This window comes from Lepisosteus platostomus, chromosome 11, assembly GCF_059453375.1.
Source record: "Lepisosteus platostomus isolate fLepPlt1 chromosome 11, fLepPlt1.hap1, whole genome shotgun sequence".
Lineage (NCBI taxonomy): Eukaryota > Metazoa > Chordata > Actinopteri > Semionotiformes > Lepisosteidae > Lepisosteus > Lepisosteus platostomus.
The window spans coordinates 48018579-48035619 of NC_142621.1; the positions used below are offsets into that span (position 1 = coordinate 48018579).

Consider the following 17041-nt stretch of genomic DNA (forward strand, 5'->3'; position numbering starts at 1 on the left):
TACTCCGGAGTTTCAAAAGAAGACATATTAGAATTCTCATATCCTGCTGCGCCAGATTTATTTTACAGATGGAAGATGCATTACGTAGTTTTGAAATCAAAACAAGATTTTATATATCTCAAACAGAGATGACATTACTGGAGAGGACGGCAAATTGCTCTTCAGAAAAAACAAACGGAACTTTGCGTCATCTGGAACCCGTGAAAGGGCATTTATTTCCAACCCGGGATTTGAAAGTGGCGTACCGATAGCATCAGTGTTTACGCTGACGAGACGAGTTGTCTGTGAAGTAAATACGTCGTTCCAGCTGATCGTTCTGAAGACGCACAAAATGTTCACATCTCAGACCTCCTTCCAGGATTCAATAGACGGCGACGAAAAAGATGCGGATCTGGACAACGAAGAAATCCTGGGATACAGTTTGAAACCGCAGCATTTAAACTGTTACTATTCTCTCTATTTCTACCAGAGCTCCAGGTAGTATATAACCCAATACGAATGATAGCCAAAACTGTGGATAATGTAATTGAAACAAAAATATCGGTTTTGAGGCTAACACTCTTTTTAATTATTCATTCACGAAACTGGTCATCAGAACTCGGAGAATTACCCGTTATAAAAACATAATAAACCCACGGTGTTTATTTAATAAAGATATATTGGGTGACGTAAGTATAAATGACTGGACCATATGGCATTTTATGATGAACTTTTACATAACAGAGTGTTTTTATTATTGATTCTTTGATTTTACACCTGATTGTTTGCCATTTAATGAGATAATGTGCATTCAAACTTCGATCTGTTCTTGGGTGGGCGCTTTGTGTATGAAAGTCCATTTCAGCAGAAACCAATGTGTTATTAATCGGAAACCATAAAAAACCGCTAAGTCCCCTTTTGTTTTGTTTTTTGTGTGAAATGTTTAAGACCCATGTAAATAATGACGCTACTTGCAATAACTGAGCCTGCCTTCAGAGTGGATGCGAGTTCGTGATGTTTATATGTTGAATGTTGTACTGTGGTCAGCTCCTCTGGCCTCGTACCCGAGTCAGTGCGCGGCTGCCGGCCCGCAGTCCAGTGCACGGGATCACACTAACTGGCATGGGGGACTGTTGTCATAGATCTCAGAGAACAGAAGAAGACACTCAGACTAGGAGCCACAGAAGAACAGAGTCCACAGGTCATCATGACTTTAGGTAACGAAGGCAAACTAACCCTGTTTCAGCCATGTGTTCAGGTGGTGTGTGCCAAGATCAGTTCTCAGTTCTTTCCGTGTGTCACAGGCAGATGAGGCCCCAGAAGCCTCCTTCAGCTCCACGAGGACTGGAGCGTCAGAGCCCATGTAATGTGCGCTTCTGGGGGTTCTGGAGGGAGAGGTTACATTGAATCATTGCATCTCTCATACACCCAAGGAGGTCTGTCTGTATGCTGCTTTTGTTGCAGCTAGCAGTCACCTCAGAATCCTTCACGTTTATGACACAGACGTGTCTCGGGCAGTGTTTGTGTGTCCCTGTCTTTGTGTGTGTGTAGTACCGGGGTTGGGGAAATCTTCAGACGCCACCTGTCTGGTAGGTCTGGCCTAGCACTGAAAGAGCAGGGCACCTATGGGGGAGCCAAAGCCTCTGTCACCGTGGGAATGGGGGACAGTAATTTGTCCGTTCTGTATTCTGCGCGGCGGTCATCCCCAGTCCCAGAGAGCCTCTTTCAGTCACCAGCAGCTGGAGACCTGGGAAAAACTCAATAAGCTGAAGCAGAATCATGTGTATAATGAAGAGCTGAGGCGGAAGGAAAACCAGGTGACCAGAGGCACCAGAGTTGTGTCCCCCGGGCCGGGCGATTCCTGACCTGTGTGTGCCGTGTCCCTGCAGTCTGTCCCTGGTGGACGCCAGCCTGCCTGCCGAGGCCGAGCCAGAGCTGCGCAGCTACATCTCTCGGCGGCTGAGCAAAGGTGCCCTGCTGGGGGGCATGGGCAACATCGCCACTGTGGAGCTGAGGTACGGGCTCGCCGTCTCCGCGGCCGTCGCTCAGAACGCACACGGACACCCTCTCGAGCTCCAGCGCGGCTCCCAGCCCTGCAGCCAATTCGAATCCACTTCTTTCGGCACAAGAGGGGTGGTGGGTCAGGGTTGGTCCTGTCCTGTTTGAATGGCCCTGGGAGAAGATCTCGGGCTTGTCTCTGTAAAGTGAGATTGTGTTGGCCCTGGTCTCCCGCAGCGTCCCTGAGCAGGCGGTGGGCTGCTACTGCTGTCTCCTGGAGTGGGACAGGCCCGCGGAGCAGGCCGGAGAGGAGGAGGGTGGCGGTGCCGACTACGTGGTCTGTTTCCTGGGAGGGTCTGAGAAGGGCCTCAACCTATATCCTTTTCAAGCTTGGCAGGGGTCTGTCTGGAGAGCGGCGAGCCTGCCACGGTTTAACCCAACCCAACACAAGACCCGAATATGTACAGTGGATATAGAAGTCTACACACACTTATTGAAATTGCAGGTGTTTGTGATGTCAAGCCAGAAATCAAGATAAATCATGTCAGACATTTTTCCATCTTTAATGTGACCTTGCAACCAACAAAATTCAAGAGAAAAATAAATAGATAATTATTAGGAAAAATAATTTAAAATAAAAAACCTACAACACCCTGGTTGCAGAAGTGTGCACACCCTTTTATAATGGGGGGCTGTAGCTGTGTTCAGAGTTAACCAATCACATTCAAAATCATCTCCAAAGGTAGATAGCATACACCTGCCATCAGTGCTTTATTGATGGGAGTTAATTAATAAATAAGTGGTTTATTAGCTTTTGTTTCAAGGGATCTTTTTCCTTAAAAAAACCTTTACATTTAGACTGGAGCTGGACAAATACGTTCAGGGCCTGCAGAGCTGCTTGAGCCCAGAGGTGAGGCTGAACTCCACTTGTCATGTCGGTGCACAGCTCTTGTATAAAATAAGACCACATGAATAAAAACATTGAGCTCGTGAAGACGGACAGGAGCCTGCAGTTCCTAAAGACTGGTGCGGCACTATCCTGAGTGAGAGCCTAGCAGAGGAGTAACGCCTAGAAAGTCAGACAGGTTTCAACTGAGTTGAGGCTGTTTGGCCCATCTGACCCTTTTAGTATTTGGCAGCTGAGTGATTTCCGAACCTCGTCCAGCTGTTTCTTGAAAGAAACCGGGATACCGGCTTTGTCAGCGTGGCTCGATAGCTTGTTCTATACTCTCGCATGTCACAGCCCCAGGGGTGAAGTGCCCCCTGTTTCATTGGTTTGAAATGCACATGCACACATTTCCAGCTGTGCCCTCTGGTTGGTGTCGCACTGGAGAAGTCCTCCGTGTCGGGGAATTCTGAAAACAGTCGTCTCTGTCTTGGACAACCGTGCTGAGGCAGAGAGAGTCACTGTGAAGCACGAGACGAACCCTGGTGAAGCTATGGCAGAGCAAAGCAAGGGTGTCCTCTCAGCTGCCTCTGTCCTGCAGATGTCCACTCGGGAGCTGGAGAGCGAAGTCAGGCCGTACCTGAGCCGCTGGTATGAGGAGTCGGTCATGCACATCCATAGAGTGGTCCAGCTGGTGCAGGACGACATCCGCCTCCTGCTGCACGCCGTGAGTCACTTCCTGACACTGTCCCTGGTGCAGGCCCTGAAGGAGTCACTTACTGTGCAGCACACTTACCTGTCTACCCATTCAGAACTTGCTACCGTATACATGGAATATATTACATTATAATTGTATCACCTCTGTGTCTTTCAGAACCCTGTGAAATTGTTCTTCCTTCCCCTTGATCTGGAGGTTAAGAATGAAAGTTTTCCATGTGTGGTGTTGGAGGGTGTGATAAAGAATTGGTCCACAAGGGGGCCTTATCATCATCCTGCAGCACTACACTTTATTATTATACTGTAGCTGTGCATGTGTGCAGTGTCCTGAAAAATGCACGCATGTATATATAACTACCCTCAAGCCGGTCCAGGCTGTTAGTGATTCCAGCTGTGGATAGAGCTTTAGTTAAAGCAGCCTCTTCATATTCTCATGTTCATGCAAGCCTGCAGATTGATTTAAACCCCCCTGTGCTGTCTTTCTGCAAGGCGTTAAGTCACACCCACGTGGAAGTAACTGGGGCAGACGAGAGAACCCAAATGGACATTGCAAGGTAAGCAAAGGCATTAATTACGCAGAGATAAAGTTCTTCAGTGGCCAATTGCTTGAAGAAGTCATCAACGCAGGGCTGGGGGGAGAAGTTGGTGGGTGACCTAATGTCAGGAGTGTTTCAGTATGCATGTAACAGATCTGCTCAGTGCAGTGCTCCACTAGATAACAGTGATATCATCAGTCTGCAGCAAAGCACTGGGTCAGGCAGCCAACGCTGACACTGTCACTGCCAGAGAGTCCTGACACATTAAAATAAGCACGTGTTGCACGTTTTCAGCAATAAAACGACGTCTAAAATCTGCCAGAAGTGTTTTTCATGTTGTTCTAACTCCAACATGTGTGTACGCCATTTTTTTTTCTCAAAATGAAGTGACCTGGGTGAGGTAACAGTCCCCTGACCTGTGATTTCAGGTTCCTGAAGGCAGCCAGTCTACAGGGCCTGGTGCAGGAGGAGAGCACGGCGGCCTCTCTGTGCAAGGCCATCTCTGAGGAGGCCCGCAGGGACCTGCTGATCGACTGCTCCTGGCCGCAGCCCACCTTCAGCCACGCAGGTCGCTGAGCATCCCCCCGTGTGTCTGACCTCCCCCAGGCCTGCTGCGCCTGTCCCCGGCCACGTCAATATGACCTCTAGGGCCTCTTTTCTGCTAGAAATGACAGGCAGTTGGCTCAAAGGGAAGATGGTTCCGCTTGATTGGTTTGGTTTGGGAAGAGCAGGCACAGAGGTCATTGATGTTGTTCACTTCCAGCTTCACGTTTCTGTTGACAATAGAATAACGTGTTTGAAGCTGTGTGTATTCTTCCATGCACACAGTTCCAGGAGAGCGTTTTTCTGAGCTGCACAGCCCTGTGTATCTGTTTATTCACTGTGTGCAGTCCAGCTTTCAGCTTTCTGGTAAGATCAGTTGAAGCCAGAGATGCACCACTTAGACTGGGTCCAGTGTCCACCTGGTCCCGGCATTGCAGTTCTCAGTCCAACTGGTTCTGGTCCGTGTCTTCCAGCTACGAACCGGTTCTGTGAGGACTGGATCCCAGCGTTCCGGAACGCAGCGGAGCGAGGCAATCCCTTCCTGCTCAGGCAGATCCTGGAAAACTTCAAACTCAAGGTGGGTTTTTTTTAAGAACACAACAGCTTCACGTCATTTAAAAAAAAATGTACGTTTCCAGAAACATAAAAGGGCATCTTTCTGAGAGAAGGGTTTTGAAATAACAACATGAGGTGGACTTGCTTGTGTGAGACCCTCCTGTATCTGCTGCTAGCCTGGTTTCCCCTCCCTGCGCTCCCAGGCCATACAGGACATGAACCACCTGAAGAGGCTGATCCAGCAGGCGGAGGCCAGCCACTACGCGCTGTTCCGGTGCTGCGTCTTCCTGCGCAGCTGCGGCAACGGCGACGTGCTGCTGCAGAACGCGCGGGCGGAGCACAGCGAGATGCCCGAGGCCGGCGGCGTTGTCCGCGCGCTGGAGGAGTTCCTGCACGAGCAGGGCCTGGCCGGCCCGCAGTGAGAGGGGGCAGGCACGCGCCCCACGCGTTCCTCGAGCCCCAAGCGCATCCTCCTCCGGCTCCCCAAAACTCTCCTCTCACAGAAACACAAGCGTTTAAACGGCTCTGTCCCTCACCTGCAGTATGCTACTTTTGCTTGGGTTTTGAGCCTTTCACATTCCCGAAACGGGAGACGAGGTTCTCTGGAGCAGGAAGCCCTGCCGGTGGGCTCGGAGCGACGCTGCGGTGCAGTTGTCTCAGGAGGGCTCTCCGGCCGGGCGGCACTGCTGCAGACGCAGTCTGGGCTCGGGCTTGTCCCCAACACGGCAGTCAGAAAGTATCTAGTCTCCCTGGCACAGAGACAGTAGCTACAATTCTTGTTATCCAAAGCTATTGTTATTCAATAGCAAAGTTAAACATCCCATTTCCCTCTAGTTTAAATAATCTTGCTTAATAAACAGACCCAAGCATGAGCCACAGACCTGATGTGATTCCACACTAACAATCCTAGACGAAGCTGCTAGAATTCATCTTGCTGATTCGGCACTTCCCCGTTTTCCCTTGACCTAGAGTTCATGTATGAGGGAATGATTTTTTAAACAGAGCCGAGCTTCTTGTTTTTCTTGTTTTTTACAGCCGCTGTAGTCATTTGCTTGTTTCAGTGCCACTGGCCCCAAGAGCAGGGTCATGTATCGAAATACCGGCTCGGCGCTGTGCTCGCAGTGACTACTGATGAAGGAAATTTTGTGTCTTGTAGCACACCGCTGGCAGTGCCCCCCCCGTCATTAGACTGTGCTCTGTGTGCTTGGCATCTGTATACAAATGGCCAAGTCTGCGTGTCTTGTGACTTGCCGTAGGTGTTTTTGTGAGACATGGAAGGGTACATGAGGGTTTAAAAATGAAAACCCACAGCTGAAGTTGGTGTTCCTGATTGTTCTGTACTGTATATATGTTTAAATTGTGATTTAATGTTGATTTGTTGCGTATTTTGCAAGGTTATATATATACACAAGGTTGAGTTCAAGCTGCTTTACATGCACTACGTTTTAAATGTCTTGTATAACTGTGATCGCCAGTCAGTGTACAGTAAGGGGATGTGATGAGAGGTGCACCAGCAGCCTGAGGATGCATTTTGTAGTGAAATCTCTCATTCTTGAAACTGACAGAGTTGCCATTGACACAGAGGCCCTCTTCTGTACATTGGAATCATTTCATTGTCACATGCGGTCTAACTCGTACCCCAACCTCAGATTATGTTGAGTGAATTTGAGTAACATTTTGTTTGTGGAAGCTAAAAACTCTCTGTTCTAGATCTGAGAAGTAGGTGTTTTTCTAACGTTGCGATAAATGTTTCAAAACAGTCTGTCCTGGTAAGGTGTATAAAACAGTTATACGAGATGGAAACCCCTTTTCCCATTGCTGCACTGCTGACGTCATCCCGCTGAGCTGGGGCGTTCACGTCATGTAGTACCAGCGTGAGATGCACTACGCCTTTTGCTTGTGAGGAAAAGTGGTGTCTTAGAAAACAAAAAATAAAAAAATAAACAGATCCCAACTGACACCTGCTTCCGTTTTGATTCCACTGCTGCTCAGACTTGAAGGCTGTGTACAGGAGGGCCAAGCCGAGATCGGTGCCGGTAACGTCACATTCGTGTCGTCAAGAAATAAAGCGCTTCTGAACGGGCGGGCTAATGGACGACAAGGCCAAGGGGGGGAGGGCCGCGGCTGCGCCAATGACAGGACTGCCTCCGCAGTGGAGGAAAGAATCAATCTCCATCAGGCCCTGGGCATAAAGCCGTCTAGGAGGCTGGGCCCCGCTGCAGTGTGCGCAGGTACCTCACCAGCGCAGGATGCAGTATTAATGTGGAAGTAACCCTATAGCAGCCATCTTCATCGCCCCTGATGCATTTTTCATTATTGTATTTTTTTCTTGTTTGCCAAATGGCTCTGGCTTCCTCCCGTTGTGTTTTTAAAAAAAAAGAAGCCGTAGAGCCCGGCTCCCTGTGAAAGTGCCCTGCCTGCTGCCGGAATTATTTCCTCACGTCGTTGAGCTCTGGCAGGAAGGCGGTGAGAGTGTTGTGGGGGGGGGGCAGTGGAGAATATCGATTTCCTTTTGCGCTCCGCTCCTGTCTGAAGATGCGCTCGCTTCATTGATGCAGAAAGAAGACGACAGTGCAAACTGAAGACACCTGAACGTCTGTTACAAAAAGGTTTAATGTATTTCGATATGTACATACAAATCTACAAATATACACAAGGTGTTAAAAAAAATGAGTCAATCTCCAAAGTCGGGTGCAGTGTCATAGCCCTTGTTTGTATAAATATAGTTCCAAGGTATAACATCTTTTTCTTAAGGTTATTAGTGACAGTATCCAATTAATACACATAACAGGTGTTCATTGCACCACTTGGCTATGAGCACATGCTGTGTTCATTTAGATGGCACAATGTTAAAAATGTTCTGTTAGAAATGGTGTACATACTGTATACATGAATTTCTGATCTCCATGGTACTGGTTACTGTGAGGTGAGAAACTGGCTGCTCCCCCCCTACTAGGCCCATGTGCATCCCTTGGCGCAGTAGTTGCATTCCCCTAACTTTGCAGCTTGGGTGTGATGCCCTAAATAAAACTGCCTCCTGGCACGAAATGCAGACATGAACACCCCTCAAAATTCAGCGATCTTGCTTTTCCAAGATGGGGCAGCTCTTCTGCATGGCAGCGGACAGAATGGCCGGAATTAGAGGGGCAGTTTGCAGCCCTGCTTCCGGAAAAGCCACAGTCCTGCAGGGTGTGCAGGAAGCTTACCCAGGGTGATAGGTAGGCCCACCTGCACAAGACTCAGGCTTACTAGGAGCTTGGCTGAGGCTGAGTGGCACCCCTGCAGAAAACACTGATAGCTGCCCTGTGTAATAAAAAAACAGCGTAATCCTGCTGGGCTAAAATATCCACTTTCAGATGAGAGATCATTCCCAAAAGCAAAGATGGTGCCAGATAACAGAGCTGCCCATGGCTTCCATTACATTCTCTTGCAGGTTAAGACATGCATTTATTTAAGTGCATCATTCAGATCCATCAGGGCTAACAGGCATTCATCAGAACTCATTTCCAGTCTACTATTCTCTGTCAGTACCAATGCAATTCGTTGCATAACATAAAACATTTCCAGAGGCATTTTAAACAAATAATGAGACTTGTCTTGTTTTTTGGCAATAATATACAATGGTTGACAGGTAAAATGGCACTTTTCGTCTTTAAAATTATAGTCATATCTTCATTCTGGAGGAAATAAAAATATCGCATGCATCTTGTGAATTTCCCCTTCACATTCACGCACACAGACTCTCCCGGGTCTAATTGGTCCTGCTGCTGCAGGCGTTGCCGACACCAGCGAACTTTGATATAGGAAGGCAGCAGTTACATGAGGCTTCAGAGGATCATAAAGTCTTGTGAAGCGAGGCACGTGTAGGAAAAACTAGGAGAAAAAAGGGGCCGCTCTCTGCCTTGTGTCCTGGGGGCGTCTGCGGTCACGCCAGGGGACAGAAGCAATGAGATCCCAGAGCATGCAGTCGCATCCTCCCTGGGCTAGCGAGCGGAATGCGAGTCAAGGGTGGGATCACCCTTCTCCAGACACACGCAGCCCCGAAAGACATGCTAGGGTAGCTTATGGCTGACCTGAGTGTTGTTTTATTTGTGGTGGGGGGGGTCTTGTCTCGTTGAGAGCTCTGTGTTTAAATGGAGTTTATAACGGAAGTTCGGGAGGGATGAAATCACCCAAGCTCAATCAGACTCAGCTGTCAGTAATTAGCAATCGCGCCTGACAATCCATTCCTCTCCCGTCTTTTGCCTCCTACCTGCACCCCAGCTCCACCTCTGCAGCTGCCCCTTGGTTGCCCTGCGAGGGGGTCCTGGCCTCCTTCTCCTCTGGCCAGGAGCTCGGCCCTCAGCCAAGCAGGTTAAGCAAATATCCGCTCCATAACAGTTCATCACGCTTTGATCTGGGGTGTTGTCGTTCCTAGTGAAAGCAGATAATCATGGATTCTTTTACAGCACCTCCCAGCAGCAAGAGAGCCCCTGCATGGGGAGGGGAGGACCTTTCCACACCCCCTCTCTGTGGCTTGCTCTTTGTGCTAGATCTGTGCTGTGTGTCCATGTTTATGCCAGGCCCCTAACTTGCAAGGGGTTGGATGTGCATCACTGAATTCATCATGCTTGCACGCACCTCTGTGCTTGCCTGCACAACACCCTGCTATCCACCACCGAGTATCACATGTTTAAAAGGGCTACATTTCCACAGACTGAGATCTCCTGCTGGCTAATGGTATTGCATTAAGTTATTACTATTATAATAATAAGTTTATGATTATTACTGTAAAGAGCAATGTCTGTGAGAGACTCATAACATTGCAGAAGCTGTGCTGGACTGTGACAGAGTGCAGAGCACCAGACAGGCAAGACAGGGCACAGACATACGCATGACCCCCTGAATAATGGTTATTGCTGCTCTTAGTTGCACCAGGATGAAATAAGCCCCATGTAAGTGCCAAGGTGTGTAAAAGTCAAAGTCCATCCAAGATCCTCAGGACCTGTGCTCACGCTGTAGAACAGGACCATGCTGCCCCTGTGAGGGGTGTTTCAGCGATGCAGCAGGAGCCTGGTATTTTGTAATGACGGAAGGAAGTACAGTGCTCAGACCCCTCCCCCTGAGACACCCCCAGTGCATCACCGACGGTACCGGTGGGGTGCAGTATCGTTACTGGGGATCTGAGACACCCCAGTGCAGACAGTGCCAGCGGGTGCAGTATCTCTACCAGGTGCCGTGGCTGTAGGGGGGCTGAGACTCTGGTGGTCTTACTCTGCCCCTGCGGACATCATGGGCTCTGCTGTTCGGGGTGTTTAGGGGTCTGTCAGTCACGGGGGGGAGAAGATGAGTCGCCACCCCTCCCTGCTCACGGTGGGGGGGGGAGCTTGAGGTCCAGCAGGCTGTAGGCGAAGACGTTCCAGAAGATGGCGAAGAGCACGAAGACGGCGTAGACGAACACGAAGATCCAGAAGAGGGACTGCTCCTGCAGCCGCTGCTCGTAGTTCTGCAGCATGACCACGCCCAGGGTCACGCCCACCGCCACCCCGCCCAGGTGCGCCACGAAGCTGGGGTTGGGGCAGGGCGGGGCGGCCGGCAGGGAGAAGCGCAGCCACACGGCCCGGCCGAACTCCGCGCTCACTGCAAGAGGACAACAGGCCCGTCGTCAGGCGGAGCGCGAGGGGCCGCTGTGCAGCAGGGCTGATTCTCATCTTTCTGGGCTTTTCGATCAGCTTTTTTTTTAAATGAGGAAAATTAGCATGCAAACCATGAACATGCCCACCGAGCCAGCGGTCAGCAAGCCTGACAAAGGGGAATTAAGAGTGGTTTCAACGTGCAGGGAGCCCGACGCCTCCTTCATAACTGCTGCCTGGAGAGTCACTGTATGTGACGACGCGTATAACCCAAGAAATCATTCCTCCTATATAAACAAAAGAAAGCACCCAGCATACTCACTCCACACCAGCGCCATTCCTATCCGAAAGAGCTTGAATTGGCACTTCATCCCCGACCAGTTCTGAGGAGAGAGGGGAAGACAGACAGCTCATTCACACTTCATTCTCAGCCGACCCAGAAAGCCAGCACACTCTTGGGGAACACGTTCTCCCCTAAAAATAATTTGTCAGAAGCCGAGAGTGAGGGCGGCCTGTTCGACTCGAGGGTGCCAAGAATATTTGGCACAGTCTTCACCCCACCGCCCAGCCCCGGAGCTGTTACCATGACGATGTTGGCCAGATGTGCAGACACCAGGGCGTAGACCCCTGCGGATGATCCCACCGCCGGCGCCGTCATGTCCGCCACCGACACCGCGAGGGAGCCTGCGGGAGCAGCGTGGTCAGGTCAGGTCAGGTCAGGTCACAGCAGGGCACCCGAAGCACCAGCTCCAACACGGGGTGAGGCACCCCAACACCCGGCCCCGCCCGCGGACAGGTCTCCCCGCGGGGGGGAATTTAGTTCTCTTGTCACAACTTCCCAGGGCCTCTCGCGGGCTCAGTGACCTCCAGCGTCACGGCTCTGCTGCCTTCGTCAGTGTCAGTTTGCCCACACGAAGGGATCGCAGCCCTGCTCTCCCTGAGGGGAGACAGGATCCCGCATGGAAGCTCCTCAGCTAGCTTTGGGCACTAAAAGGCCAGGGAGGCGTCTCTCACAGTGGTGTGAGCACTCACCGCTGACTGCCAGGACGGGCCAGTTCCACTGGCAATTCAGATAGCTTCCTACCAGATTCATATCAAACGAATGTAATTGGGAAAGTCTACAGCCGACACACTCGTTTGTTTCAAAACCCTTAAGCTGCATGAAATACTGCTGAGGAGGCCTCTCGGTGTGAGGAGGGACCGGTGCAGGAGAGATGTGTTGGCAGTGCATTAAAAATGACAGTAAATCCCAGTCTTGGAGGTTCAATACTCATTCGTGGTCACATAATCAATGGCTTTTCCCCTGGGTACAGCTGTAAATTCTGTTTCGATCAAAAGGAGAGACACAAGGCACACAGCAGTAATGTCTTCACCTCGCCAAGGGGGGTTGGCTGCTCCTTATACAGTACCTATGGGACCCCCAAATTGTTAATTGTCTGGTCTGCTCCCCATTTTCAGTGACAAAACCGACATTTCAAATACTGGAATTGAGATTTACAAAAAAAAGCAGAGCTAACCGGCTTGCTTTGAGCATGCCACAGAGCACAAGATGTTAAACTGTAGTTTCAAAGTTACACAAAGAGCAATGTACCTATGATTGCCAGTATCTGACCTTTTTATTTCCTGCTTAATTCTAAACACGACAGAATCACCCAAACGTCACATCAAGGAGATAACCATCAGGGATATTGAGGGGTGCCCTCACAGAAACCAGCCTCTGCAGAGAGATTAAAATGTCTGACTGGAGTCATTATCCAGTCGTTAGGCACAGATGTCAACCACTCTAATCCTCCCCAGACACCCCCGGCACACCGCACAGAGGTGCAAACACCTCACAGCTGCTCAGAACACAAACAGCCCCTCAGAAATAAAGCCTCACTGAGAATGATCACCTTTTCACCCAGCAGACCTCTGGACAGAGCAAAATCAGCTCTGAGGCGGGTCTTTCAACAGCCTGCAAAACCTCTCCAATAAATCCTGTCTCGGGCCTCCGGATGGAGCTCTTTTTGTTTGGTTCGTTAACCAAATACGAATGTTAACCGTGACATCCCTTCTACCCCCATAGACAACAAGCTGGCATCAAGGAGCTACAGCTCATTGTTTTAGCTTTACAGGAGCTGAAATATGTCCAGGCCCACAGCTGCACAACCAGGCAAGTTCTGAAACTGACAGAAAACAGAAATACAAACTTGAGAACAGCACTACTAGGCAAGGGAGACCGTATCTCTCGGGCGGACTGAAGGATTTCAGATCAGAAGAAACGTTTCGTATGAGAGGGAGCCATTAAGGCCTCCTAGGTCTTATTTAGACTATGCTAAATAATGAAATATCTGAGAATCCTGTCCAGTGGCAGAAACCAGAGGCGTCCACAGAGTCAGCACCAACAGCAAGGCTGGCGTAGCTTCGTCTGTACCTCCACAATACTAGAGAGAGCCCAGCCACATTGACCAGCTCACTCTGAATGGGATTCACACCGTCTACCTGCCCTACAAGCTCTTCGTCTGAAGAATGCATGCTCCTAAACCTCTCTCTGGACTTAGAAGGCTTCCTGGAAGGCTCTATAGGCATCGCTTTAAGGGGTTCTAAAGTCGTAAAGAAATAATCTAGGAACCAGCCAGTGCCCCCAGGAGGTGGATCGATATCTCGTTAAAGCCCAGAGCGCTCCCGAGGGAGAGAGGGACGTTCCCGGACAGGGACCCCAGCTGGACACCCCTGCCCTGGTCCCTGGCCCACGCTGCCCGTCGTCTCCCTGGCGGCTGTGCGGCTGTGGCCCTGAAGCCTCCGTGCCCATATTGACAGAACAGGGATACCCAGCGTGAGGGACTCACGGGGAATCTCCGACTGATCCCGCCCTCCGGTCCGGAAAAACTATGGCAAACAAGCCAGGCACTCCTGCAGCCCCGGAGAGAGGAGCAGGGATGTAAGGAAGGTGACGTCATACCCCTGGGGCTCGCAGAGCACAGCTCTCCCTCGGCTGGGGACCTGCTGAGGGTGGCAGGTCTGTGCTCGTCAGACACAGGGAAAATAAGGTCTCTCGTTAGCTGGGCGCCCATGCACTGTGAGCGGGGAAAACTGAAGGCAGGGCGAGAGCATGTGATAACAGGCAGCAGGGCTGTGCTCTGGGACTGAGGCTCTCATTATACTGCCCACACATAGAGCGCTTTGCTTTACAACGAACCCCCTTTCATTACTAACTGCCTGCGCATGATTAACAGTGACCCAGGCCTCTGGCAGACAGCTAGCTGATCTCGCGTCAGATAAGAGCTGTGAACAGGGAACACCCCTCCTGTCCCTGACTCTGCAGAGCTGAATTACATTCGTGGATAATGTCGTTTGAGAAATTAATCTGTCCGCTTCTCACTAAAGCCTCCTGACCTAATGAGAATATACAGGACCACGTCTTGCTACTCGGAAACCTCCGACTACAAGGGGTGGACACATGGCAGAAATCTAGTGATTTGAAGTTAGAAAATAAGATGGCACGCCATGCATTTCCATGCATCATCAGCATAAAAGATCTTCATCAAAATCCAGGAAGGGGAATTCAGAAAGGCAGTCACTCTGGACCACCTGTTCAAGACTAAGGTGTCGGCTCCAGCAGACCTCCGGCCCCATGCTGCCCCACTGGGGAAAATAAACTGGCGTATCATGAACCCGCCAGCAGGGAGATTTTCACCAAATGCTTTTCAAACAGCAGATGTTTGGACGTCTACAGCAATATATCACAAGACTGCAGAACCCAGTCTTGCACAGATGGGCTCCTGAAAGTTTAACCGTTAAAACCATTACTGGACCTTTTTAAATGGCCTAAAGAGTGAAGTCAAGTGGTCCTAATCAACCATTTCTGGTTTCCTTGCGTTTATACAAAAGCCTTATGTTGCCTGTTTCTGAAAGTGTACTGCAGTGAACCGTGATAAAAGCACATGGGGGTGTGGGGAAGCACAGCGCCTTCGTGGGACAGGACCAGCGAAGATAAAAGCCAGATAAGTGCAGAGTGACCTGAACTGAGCACTGAACTACAAGGCGGTCGATGCACGTTCACTGTGGCCCTGCTCCTTCTTCTCCGTCATGGGAACGAGTGTGGCCGGGGGGGGTGCCCGTCAAAGCCCTACCTGCCAGGGCCCCACAGAGGTACACAAAGCCGATCCTCAGAGCCCCGTGCACCATCTCCAGCGGGACGCCCACCAGCAGCTGCAGAGTCACGTTCAGACCCAGGTGTTCTATCCTGGGACAGAGAAACTGCAATTAGCGGAGCTCCCACCTCCTCCCTGCAGCTCAGGACAGTGGCCAGAAGCTCCAGCCCAAGCACCGTGCATCAGTCACGGGACTCAGAAAGCATTTACCAGCAGTCACAAACTGCTGCACATGACTGTAGGGCTCTTATTCCACTAACAGGGAGGCTGGGCCAGACCTGCACCCTGAGCACGAGAAGCATGGATGGCAGGTGGAATAAAACCGCAGGCTGGCAACGTCTCAGAGCGAGCGGCCTGGCAGCAGGAGGACTAGGGATGAGCAGAGACCCTGCGTGGACTAGCGAAGCCTTTTACACTCCAGCTGCGGCTAGCCCACATATTCTCAGGGGAACAAAGGTTTAATGGGCATCGCCTAACAATGATAATAAAAAAGAAGAACAAAGTGCTTGGAACAAAGTCTGAAGTGAGGGGAATCTGAGTGTATAGGGGTTAGGTTTTCAAAGAGCTACTGTTCCACCTCCACAGATAATGAATATTGATTTTTCACTCTCAGTTCAGTATCGCCACTGTTTTCCACAGCAGGAAGCACAATAAAGTTGCATCTGCGATAGCAGAGCCCATTTATTTCTCAGTGTGGAAGAGACCCCTGAGGAACTGCCCCCCGCTGTATTGCAATGGCTCCCTTTGTACAACGCGTTAAGGGCTCCTGGGAGAGGCTCCTGTCTTGTAACTGCTGGGTAGAAACATTCTTTACTCTGCAGCTATTTGAAGACAGAAATCCATTTCGCCTTCCTCTGCTCGCTGATACAGCCAGCAACAATGGAAACTATTTTCAAATCAAAACTAGTTTCTTACCAAAGTTCATATGGAAAAATAAGCTAGACCAATTGAACAGAAGTGTGGTCTTTCCCGTTTCCTCGGTTGTGTCTTTGCTGTTTCTTCAGCTCCCCAACAATCCTCAGGATTAAACGGGCTCTAACGAGCTATGCAGGACTATTTCTGCTGCAGCCATGATGCAGTATGAAAGCATTTGTTTCTCCCAGCAGAAGTCGCGACAGGAGGTTGTTTCTGTTTAGTTGAACAGCAGACAGGAAACTTGAGCTTGTTTACAGGGAGGATTACAGAGCAGGATTGTTCCTGTTCGTCTTTTTTTTTATCAATACAAGAACAACAAAAAATTAAACCCTCTAGCACAACAACAATTTTAACAGTTTTTCGACGCCATGGGGCAGGGTGGAATGCAGGCTTAACCGAGAGAGGGTGTGTTACAGGCAGCATGTGGACAGAGCCCCAGATCTCAGCGCACTGGCCAGACAGGGTTTGATCAGCTGACTGACGCAGTAAACCGCTGCACAGGACGATCCAGTGCAGCTGAACATGAGGGGACCCCCATGAAGGCGAAAGCTCAGCCGGTTTGCTCAGGAATTCCAGGACAGGGAGGGAGGGCTCCAGCAGAGACACCTACCCTGCGTGCATGAAGATGTAGCTGAGGTAGCGCCAGGCCTGCGCCCGCAACTGGGGGTGGTACACTAGCGCCCCCTTCAGGAACAGGGGGTGGGAGACCTGGAGCACCCAGCGATCCAGCAAGACCCCGTAGTACACGAACACTGCCACCTGCGGGGCAGAGGGGCAGAGTCAGCACACCTACAAAGCAGAGCCAGCGGCGCAGTATTTCAGGCTTGTCGCCTGGTCAGGAGAAAACGCCTGCAGTCAGAAAAGCAACACCGGCTCGTGGAATAAAACATGCCTTTTCTGCTTATGCAGCACAGCCAAACTAAAAGCTTGCCAGCCATGGAACCGGAAATGGTGCAAAACTCTTGTGCAATTAGAGCCCTGATGCTTTCCCTTCATGCCCATTACTCTTAATTTCCTATTGGCTGTCAGGTATGAAGTCAGCTGGTATAACTTGTACAGAAAAGTACTTTTTAAAAAAGTGTATCTTATAGTCCAATTCCAGCAGGCTCCTTGTTCGCAAGTTTAAAAGCTTCACGCTGCCCCCCCAGTACCTCTTCCACATGGTCC

At 50.3% G+C, this 17041-nt stretch overlaps 2 protein-coding genes across 10 annotated transcripts in view; one reads left to right on the top strand and one right to left on the bottom strand.

The window, feature by feature from the left end:
* The first annotated feature begins 218 nt into the window (after positions 1 to 218).
* On the top strand, positions 219 to 7172 carry c11h17orf75 (chromosome 11 C17orf75 homolog). Of its 2 annotated transcripts, XM_088600179.1 has the most exons (10): positions 219 to 477; positions 1122 to 1196; positions 1869 to 1994; positions 2215 to 2352; positions 2830 to 2887; positions 3465 to 3590; positions 4070 to 4134; positions 4545 to 4684; positions 5133 to 5236; positions 5418 to 7172. In XM_088600179.1, the coding sequence occupies exons 1-10, from the start codon at positions 332 to 334 to the stop codon at positions 5634 to 5636; spliced, it is 1197 nt and encodes a 398-aa protein (XP_088456305.1). In that variant the 5' UTR covers positions 219 to 331; the 3' UTR covers positions 5637 to 7172. The 2 variants fall into 2 exon arrangements, with proteins under 2 accessions (XP_088456305.1, XP_088456306.1); XM_088600180.1 differs by lacking the exon at positions 1122 to 1196 and having other exon boundaries at positions 220 to 477.
* Positions 7173 to 7809: 637 nt separating this feature from the next.
* rhbdl3 (rhomboid, veinlet-like 3 (Drosophila)) overlaps positions 7810 to 17041 on the bottom strand; it is a 34639-nt gene continuing 25407 nt past the window's right edge. For 6 of the 8 annotated variants that reach the window (XM_088600170.1, XM_088600171.1, XM_088600178.1 and 3 more), the window contains 5 exons: positions 16485 to 16633; positions 14939 to 15046; positions 11410 to 11510; positions 11149 to 11209; positions 7810 to 10833 (listed from right to left, as the gene is read on the bottom strand). In XM_088600170.1, the coding sequence (XP_088456296.1) occupies positions 10524 to 10833; positions 11149 to 11209; positions 11410 to 11510; positions 14939 to 15046; positions 16485 to 16633 (729 nt within the window). In that variant the 3' untranslated portion in view covers positions 7810 to 10523. Of the gene's footprint in view, positions 10834 to 11148; positions 11210 to 11409; positions 11511 to 14938; positions 15052 to 16484; positions 16634 to 17041 lie in introns of all 8 variants that reach the window. The other 2 variants (XM_088600174.1, XM_088600175.1) reach the window with 1 other exon arrangement.

Excerpts from the sequence above, each read along its gene's own strand:
- c11h17orf75 (XM_088600179.1), top strand. The coding sequence starts at position 332 with ATGTTCACATCTCAGACCTCCTTCCAGGATTCAATAGACGGCGACGAA. Across the intron at positions 1,197-1,868 it reads ACAGGTCATCATGACTTTAG|TCTGTCCCTGGTGGACGCCA; the intron begins GTAACGAAGGCA and ends GTGTCCCTGCAG. Across the intron at positions 4,685-5,132 it reads GCCCACCTTCAGCCACGCAG|CTACGAACCGGTTCTGTGAG; the intron begins GTCGCTGAGCAT and ends CGTGTCTTCCAG.